This window comes from Echinops telfairi, unplaced genomic scaffold (assembly GCF_000313985.2).
Source record: "Echinops telfairi isolate 266 unplaced genomic scaffold, ASM31398v2 ScPeMD7_31;HRSCAF=116, whole genome shotgun sequence".
Lineage (NCBI taxonomy): Eukaryota > Metazoa > Chordata > Mammalia > Afrosoricida > Tenrecidae > Echinops > Echinops telfairi.
Window position 1 is genome coordinate 36,319,939 of NW_022103928.1, and position 9,589 is coordinate 36,329,527.

Genomic DNA, 9,589 nt, shown 5'->3' on the forward strand with positions numbered 1-9,589 from the left:
TTATCCCTCCGCCTTTCAACCAGACCCACATGTGATTATCGGCCAGGCTGGCACAATTAACTAACTCATTTAATAAGCTAAGTAAATAAATAAAGAGTTGTAGTCTAGGAAACTTACAGGGGCAGTTTTACCATATCCAATACAGTCACTGTGAGTTGTAATTGACTGGATGGCAGTGAGCGTGATTTTCTGTTTTGGGGAAGGCACAGTGGTTAAGTGCTCAGGTGAAAAGCAATGGTTTGAACCTACTAAGTACTTTATGAAAGAAATATGTGATAGTCTGCTTCCATTGCAGTTTATAGTCTTGAAATACCTATGGGGCATTTTGTCTGTTCTATAGGGTGTCTATGTGATGGAAGTAACTCAATGGCAAGGTGTTTTGGTTTATGGTTTTGTTTTAGTCTTATATCTCCAACAAATCAACAATCACAGTGGAACATATAATAAATGAACTCTACTACATATCTAAAATCTCTTGATACCTTCATTGTAGTTTATGGTGTGAGATGGGGATTCAGGGTCATTTCCATCCATGTTCTTGTTCTTGTTAGGTGCCATAGAGTTGGCTCCTACCCATAGCAACCCTACACACGAGAACAAAATACTGTACCACATGGTCCTGTGCCATCCTCAATATTGTTCCCATGCTTGAGTCCTTTGTTGCAGCCATTGTATCCATCCATCTCATTGAGGAACTTCCTCTTTTTTGATGCCCCTCTACTTTACCAAGCATGATGTCCTTCTCCAAGGACTGCTGTAGTAGTTACACAATTTCATGTCAACTTGATAAATAAGAATGAAAGGGTGTTGTCTAGTCTGTCAATCAGGTCACAACCTGGTGATCCCTCCTTGTGGGCTTGGCCTTCTCATGAGGATTCTGGGACTCCCACTCTTCCTCCCTGGAAGAAGGACACACTCTCTCTCTGCTTGCCATTCCTGTTGACAAGTCACATGGAGCCACGCTGAGGGCAGCCAGAGGCCTGGAGATGCATCCACTGCCATTGGACCCACAGGGCTTTCCACCTACCACTTTGTGATCTTCCTGCATTTGCCATCATTGCATGTGCTGCGTGAGTCTAAAGACGAATTCATGGGCTAATATCAGACTTATGGGCTAATATTGAACTTACAGATTTGATATGGGCTGGGCGGGGATGTTTTATTGATGCATAATTACTTCTTGATTTAAAGTTCTCTCTTGCATATATATGAGTGCCTCTTAGTTGTTTCTCTAATCAACCTGGACTAACAAAACTGCTTTCCCTTAAAATCGTGTCCATAATGAATTAGATGATGTCTTGCCATCCTTCCTCTAAAGAGCATTCTGATTGTACTTCAAAGACAGATTTGTTTGTCCTTTTGGCAGTCCACAGTACTTTCAGTATTCTTCCCCAGCACCACAATTCAAATGTATCGATTCTTCTTTGGTCTTCTTTATTCAATGTCCAACTTTCACATGCATGTAAGGTGACTGAAAATACCATCTTGATACAGGCATACCTTTTTGTATCCATACATATATCGAATTTTTTCAGCAACATTCAATGAAAAGATTATCCTTTTCTCACAACTTTGCAGTGACCCCTATGTTCTAAGAGTGGGCTCATAAAGTTTTTCTCCATTTGTGACTGATTTATCTCACTCAACATAATGTGCTCCAGGTTCATCTATGTTATGAGGTAGATAGAAGATAGACAGTTGTCTATTTTCTCTCTAATTTCTAATTAGTTTCATAAATTTTTATCTAGTAGTTTAAATGTCTGTGTTTTTATTTTTTTCCTGTTTGCTTTTACCCTATGCAAATGTCAACATTCCCAGGAACTTCTTAGCTAAGCATGTGCATTATACAACATCTATCTAACCCCCTGAGACCTATCTAGTGCCAGTGAGGAAGGAATGCAGACCTTCCCCCAGAATTGGCTGCAGAATACCACAGGGTACCATTGCCCACAACTGACGCTGATCTTTCTCTATCTCTTCTTGCTGTAAGTAAAGTGCTGTTTCATATATTTCTTTGCAGCCCTGACACCTGCAAGCAATAGAGTGGGTTGGCATTTTAGGGCTGTTACTTATAGGGATAGGCATTATTATGCTCACAGCTACCCTCCCTGCCCTTGGAGATGGTAACATGTGTCCCTAACTCAACAGTAAATTTCTAAATTAACAGCAATTAAATGATTGAGCTTCTGAACCTGGCTGGTCTGGGTTTGAATTTCAGCTATTCCATGAACTAGATGTTGGCCTTTACTCTCATACTCCCAATATAAAAGATGAGGTTGAAAAAAAAAATGAGGTTGTACGAATTACAGAGCTAATGCATGTAAAGCACAGTGCATAGCAGCACAAAAATCAGCATTTAGTAAATATTAACTACTACTAATTCTTTAATTATTAGTTTCTTCAGCATCTTCATCAGAAAAGACATAATGTTTAATTTACACAACTACTATAAAAATTAAATTATACTGATTGCATCTAAATGAGATCAACATCACCCTGAAATTACATAATAGGGCTAGACTCACTCTATATTTAAGCAGAGTTTCTGGCCCATTAGCTTAGTAAATGCATGATTATAATTTGGGCTCTAATAAAAGTACTTCAGGGACAAGAGTATGTCATTGAACCTTGAATTTAACTACAAATACTAAATATCAAGCATATAATATACAGTAGCATACACATTTGTACTATTAATATACTATCAAACCATCCAGAAAATGTAATATATTAAAGAGCATAGTCAATTATGAAAAGTAATTTTTAAGTGTATTAAAATTACATAATAATATTGGCAAATTTCCCAGTACACTTACTTTTGCTTAAGGGCCTGATTCCGACTCTTTTGACGGTGTGAGGCTGATACAAAATCCATGAAAATTCCACAGACAGGAGTTCTAGAAGGGGAATTGCTTGCATCTGTACAAAATTAAAATGTTGGTTTTGTGAAACATTGAAATATTTCTCCAAAACAAACCACAAAAGTCCTATAGTAATACAATAAGATATACAAGGGTGAATAAAAAAATCATTGCCAGTAGGGTTCCAACAACTTGCTGTTACTGTTAGGTGCTCTCCAATCAATTCCAATTCATATCAACGCTATGTACACGAGAGAGAGGCGCGGGCGTGGAGGGGAACACTGCCTAGTCCTACCTAAGCTATTCTTGCAATATCTATTATATTTGAGTCCATTGTTGTAGCCACTGTGGTAACCATCTCACCAAAGTTCTTCCTCTTTTAACTGACCCTCTACTTTATCAGCCATGATGTTCTTTTCCAAGGACCGGTCTCTCCTAATAACATGCCCGAAAGTGAGTGAGATTAAGTCTCACCATCCTTGCATCTAAGAAACATTCGGGCTATACTTTTTCCAAAAGAGATCTGTTTGTTCTTCTGGCATTCCATGACACTTTCAATATTCTATGCCAACAGCATAATTCAATTGCATCAATTTTCTCCATCCTTCCTTCTTCTTTATCCAATTTTCGTATGTGTGTGAGGTGACTGAAACCACCATGGCTTGCCTCAAGTGCACCTCAATGCTCAAGACATCTTTGCACTTTAACATTTTAAAGAGGTCTTGTGTAACAGATTTGCCCGGTGCAATATGTCATGTGATTTCTTGGCTAATGCTTCCATGTACACTGAATTGCGGATCCAAGGAAAATGAAATCCTTGACAACTTCTTTTCTCTGTTTAACATTGTGTTGTCTATTGGTCCAGTTGTGGGGATTTTTGTTTTCATTACATTGAACTATAATCAACACCAAAAACTGTGGTTCTTCAGTCATCCTTGCTTTCCGCAAGCAAGGTTGTGTCAACTGCATATTGCAGGTTGTTAATAAGCCTTCTCCTAATCCTAATGTCATACTCCACATAGTCCAGCTTCTCAGATTTGCGAGCATGCAGATTAAATGAAATAGTGAAAGGATACAACTCTAGCACACACCTTTCCTGATTTAAAACCACACATTATTCCCTTGTTCCACTCCTATGGTTGCCTCTTGTTCCATGAACAGTTTCTGAATGAGCACCATTAAGTGTTCTGGTATTCTTCACAATGTTTTCCATAGTTTGTTATGAACCAGAGTCAAATGCCTTTGCCTATTAAAAAACAGACACACACAAATAAATATATTTTCGGTATCTTCTCCTTTCAACAAAGATCCATCTGAAGACGGCAATGGCATCCTTCAATCCATTTCCTCTTTCAACTCAAGCTTAAATTTCTGGCAGCTTCTGGTTGGTGTAGTGCTGTAATCATTTTTTAACTGTCCAGTAAAATTTTATTTGCATGTAATATTAGTGATAATGTTTGATAATTTCTACATTCTAGTGGGTCACGTTTCTTTGGAATGGGCACACATATGAATCTCTTCTAGTCGACTGGCCAGGTAGCCATCTGGACATAGATGAGTGAGTGCTTCTAGCACTGCATCCATTTGTTGAAACATTTCTATTAGTATTCCATCAATTCCTGGAACAATGCTTTTGCTAATGCCAGTACAACTTGTACTTTTTACGTCAGTATCATTGGTTCGTGATCAAATGCTAACTCCTGAAATGGTTGAATGTTAAATACTTTTTGGTACAGTGATTCTGTGTATGTCTTCTATCTTTTTTTCTTTTTCTTCTATCATTTTTTGATGAAACCTGTATTATTCAATATTTTACCAAAAGACTCCTTCAATATTGCCACTCAAGACTTGAATTGTTTTATTTAGTTCTTTCCACTAGACTAGAGAAATGCTGAATGTGTTCTCTTCTTTTTGTTTCCTAAGTCCAGGCTTTTGTACAGTTCACATTAATATTTTACTTTGTCTTTTCAAGTTGCTCTTAAAAATTCTCAATTTAGCTCTTTTGCTTTATTATTTCTTCCCATTCACTTTCGCTACAAGAGCAAGTTTTACAGTCCGTTCTATACCTATTTGAGTCTTTTCTTTCTTTGCTGTCTTTTAAATAATCTTTTGTTTCCTTCATGTATGGTGTTCTTGATGTCATCTTACAACTCATCTGTTCTTCAGTCACTAGTGTTCAATACATCAAATATGTTCTAGAAATGGTCTCCAAATTCAGGTGGGATGTACACAATTAAATAGTTTGGGCCTCATGTACTTGATTCCATTTTATCTTCAACACAATCTTGCACATGCACAGTTGATGGTCGGCTACACAGTCGGCCTCTGGTCTTGTAGCTAATGCTATTGAACTGCTCCATCTTCTCTTCCCACAGATGTAGTCAGTTGATTCCTCTGTATTCCAATTGGTGAACTGCATATGTATATTCCCATTTATGCTGTTGAAAGATAGTATTTGCGTTGAGGAAATCATTGGCTTGTTGTGATCCACAAGGTTGTCACTGGCTAATTTTCTAGAGTAAAACATCAAGCCTTTCTTCCTACTCTGTCTTGGTCTAGAAGCTAAGACTGAAGCTACTGAAACCTTTCCATCATGGATCACCTTGCTGGTAGTTGAAAGGCCAGTGCATAGCTTCCACTATCACAGCAACACACAAGCTACCAGAGTACGACAAACTGACAGAAGAGTGATCAAGTTAATACATAAATGATTTTATTCCAAATAAAATGTTTTAAACATGTCTCTCTGATCAGCGGATAAGTTCTTTCAGTAATACACTTTTCTTAGTCACATTAGATGCCTTTCAAAAAAGGTCCAATTAGGGTTCCTCTTGCTGTGTTTGAGCTGCCCTAACCCCCTCCCCCAGGACCATCACATTCGGCTAATCCGCGCTTCACGGTAACCATGCACGACTGAAAGGCCGTGATCAAAAATGCAGGCATGTCGGAGAAGAAGCAACAGGACTCGGTGGAGTATGCTACTCGGGCGCTGGAGAAATACAACATAGAGAAGGACATTGCGGCCCACATCAAAAAGGAGTTTGACAAGAAGTACAATCCCACTTGGCACTGCATTGTGGACAGAAACTTTGGTAGTTATTAGACACATGAAACTAAGCACTTCATCTACTTCTACCTGGGCCAAGTGGTCATCCTTCTGTTCAAATCTGGTTAAAGCATGGATTGTGCCCACACACCCAGTGATCCATCCGAAACCATGGACTGCCGCCCAAACTCCAAATAGCAGAGACTGCACTCTTCAGCCTTGCTAAGGGAACACCTCCATCTTGAACCTTTGTTCTTGTGTTTGGAACAGGACCTCCTCTGTACTCGTTTGTGGTTCTAAAGCAACTAGCAAAAGGGCAAAAAAAAAAACAACCCCAAAAAATGTCCAATTAAAACAGTGGGATCTGCTTGGCCAGTTCATTGAAAGGCAGAAAAGTTAGCTCAGATAGTTATGTCAACTATATTTTGGAATTCCAAAGTGGCAATCTTGTTAGATTTTTCTTGAAGGATATGTACAGGCTTCTTATGAAGAACACAGAAAATTGTATTGGTAGACAAAGGCAAGGCAAGGAAGTTTTTTTCCCATCATGACAATGAGCCTGCTCATTCTTCCAGAGTAGCAAGGGTGGTCCTATGAAAACTTCACTGGAAAACCTTACTCTGTTTACCTATAGCCTTAACATTGCCCCTTCATACTTCTTTTTGTTACCAAAACTTAAATAACATGTGGCATCCTTGAGAGTGCCAAAACTGATGTTTTGATGTGATATGAATCAAAGAGCACCAAATTCTTTAGGTACATTTTAGAGATATGGAAATACCACCTATAGAAGTGTACATATATATAAAAAAAGTGTACAGACCTACAAGGAGGATATGGCAAGAAACAATAGCTTTGCATTTTGATGCTTTTGTTTAGTAGAGGTTTCTACAATTCAGTAGCAAGACTTTTTAATTTACCCTCATATAACAATTATACTCAATAAACTATTAGAAACAAATGATGTGATTGAACTATGGAACAGTATGTCTGGATTAGCTCCTAATAAAATGCTTTGGAGGTAAAAAAGAAACAAATGAAATCAGGGATACAAATCTTCCACAAAGATTTAAGGCGTGTGTTTCAAAATTTTAACTTAACAGAGCAAGTATTTACTGATTATTGCATATGTCTTTAATACTATTAAAATTATTATAAAATTTGAGAATTATTTAGGATACAATCCTAGCTTTTATCCGTCAAAAATTATTAAAGATGATAACCTAAGAAGATAATTGGGACATGAATATAAAAAATAGCTAAAAATAAAACAAGTTCAAATTAATATTAGATCTATCATTAAATAGATCAAGAGAGTATAAAAGAAAGGACAAGGCAGAGCATAAGCTTCATCAGAAGACTTAAAATTTCCCAAAGATGTTAGATTGATAACTAATTATCTGACTGATTTGTTTCATTCTATAATGAAAAATACCACTATCTTGAAAATCTATTAAAAGGTCATCACCTAACAAATATTAATTATCCCTCAAGTTCACCTCTTTCTCTTCTGAGAATCTGTGTAATTTCCTTCATGTATTTGTCCATGTTTTTACTAATTTATAATATGATTTCAATTACATGCTAATCTGACTTCTCATTTCTTTTGGACTTCTGTTTAAACTTAATAAAAGCAGAATAAACAACCCTATTATCCTTCCTACAGCTTCTTACCCTCAAAACACTTTCACATATCTTACTTCATTTGATCCTTACAACCGTTTAAAATAAGGCAAAGGAAGCAGAGCAGTGTAGTACAGTGGAAGGTATTCTAGATTTCAAGTTGGAAGATCTGAGTTCAAGTCCTAAAGCGAGCCAAATATTTGCTTTATGACTGTGAACAGTTATTTTATCTCTGCACCTCTATTTTCTCGTTTGAAGAAACATCTTCCCTATGGTATTATTATGAGGATTAAACCAGGTCAATTATATGAAAAGTAATCTACTAACCATAAAGTACTGTAAATATTAAGAGATATTATTATTCCAACTTTTAAAAAAATCAGGCAATTGGTAGGCTTACTTAATTCTGTGCCAAGTGTCAGTACTCAATAAATACTATTGACTGACTAAGTAAACAATTTACCTTTCGGAGGTGTATGAACTCTTTTAAACACCATGGTGTTAACTTTAGTGTACTGGAAAATGTTATTTATCAAATGGTTTCCTATTGCCCTGAAAAAGGATAAGGAGTGCAGTTTATAACCAAATAGTTCAATCATCACAGGAATAGGATATTTTATTCAAAATAATAGAACATTGTGTTGGGGTAGCCAAATAGGGTAAAGAAAACTAATACTCTCTACAACCTACTATTATGATAGGATTAATAACACTTAAATATTGGTGCTAAGTATGTGTCGAGCACATGTACTTTACATATAGTAACTTATTTAATTAATCCTCACAACAACCCTAAAGAAAGTCTTACCCTTGTTTTGAAGATAAGAAAACTGAGGCCCAGAGAGGTCAAGTAACTTCCCAGGATCACACAGATAAAACTCAAAAGCAGATAGCAACTGATAAAGCTAGAGGGTTTGAAAAAGAATCTGACTCCAGAGCCAACACTATTGAGCACTACTCTGTGTAGCCTCCTCTAGCTCAACAGGAAATAGAGCTTATGTCTGGGGTAGTGAATTCTAATCTTGTAAATTTGGAGAGTAAGGATGTATTAGCAAAGCACAAATGTTGAGACTAGATAATAAAAAAAGGTTGTTCAAAGAGATGCTAAGAAAGCAGTTAACAAAGTGATAAAATTTTGCAAACTTCTCAGCAATCAAGGGACAAGCTTTGAATTCTGTCATGTAAATCCTACATGTTGGAGATTCATAGAACCTCCCTGGTATTTCCTATGAATCAGTGAAAAATCACCGACACGAGTTCATGAATCTCAGGCATTTAATACTGCCAAAAGGAGTAGCACTAAATGCCGCCATCCCAGACAGGTACCATGGTTAAAATTTTTTTTTCTTAGCACTTGAAGAACAGTTGTGCATTAAAAGACTGTTCCATATGTCTGCGCTCTCTTGATAGATGTTTCTATCTATAATGGACACAAGATATGAGGGTAATAATCATATTGCCAAACCTTTAACTGAATTATTAATCAGTAACTATAATTACTAATAATTATAACTGACATATTTATTATGACCATTATAATTACCAGTGACTGATACTCTAACTAGATGATTTATTTTAACATAGTGTGTTAATTAATTATATTTTTAATATTATCTCCAGTGCTATTTTTAATGCTAAGTTTTGTTTTTATCAAAAATGTCACAGATTCCCATTTAGGTGATTTTAAAAGATTTACTACTACAATTAAGTTAATTGTATCCAGATGCCAAGATTTTTTGAGCAAATACACTTCTAATTTCATTTGCAAATAAGGATTCAATTAGAAGTCCAAAGTGTAACCCTTACACCACCAAAGCCCCCTAATATACCAATAATAAATATTTATGGAGCGCCTAGTATGTGTTAGGACCCCTGATGTAACCTGGTGTAGTAGTTACACCTGGGGCTACTACCTGCAAAGTCGCAGTTCAAACCCCTAGAGGCTCCTTTGGGAGAACTAGGGTCTTTCTTTTTTTTTTTTAATCATTTTATTAGGGGCTCATACAACTCTTATCACAATCCATATATACATCAATTGTGTAAAGCACATTTGTACATT

The 9,589-nt window shown here is 36.5% G+C and overlaps 1 protein-coding gene and 1 pseudogene across 3 annotated transcripts in view; one reads left to right on the plus strand and one right to left on the minus strand.

Annotated features, from left to right (window-relative positions):
* The window catches only part of DYNC2I1 (dynein 2 intermediate chain 1), an 86,325-nt gene that overhangs the window by 47,914 nt on the left and 28,822 nt on the right, over positions 1-9,589 (minus strand). For all 3 annotated transcript variants that reach the window (XM_045289857.1, XM_045289859.1, XM_045289858.1), the window contains one exon: positions 2,817-2,919. In XM_045289857.1, the coding sequence (XP_045145792.1) occupies positions 2,817-2,919 (103 nt within the window). The remainder of the gene's footprint in view (positions 1-2,816; positions 2,920-9,589) is intronic.
* Positions 5,767-6,036, plus strand: LOC101642441 (annotated as a pseudogene).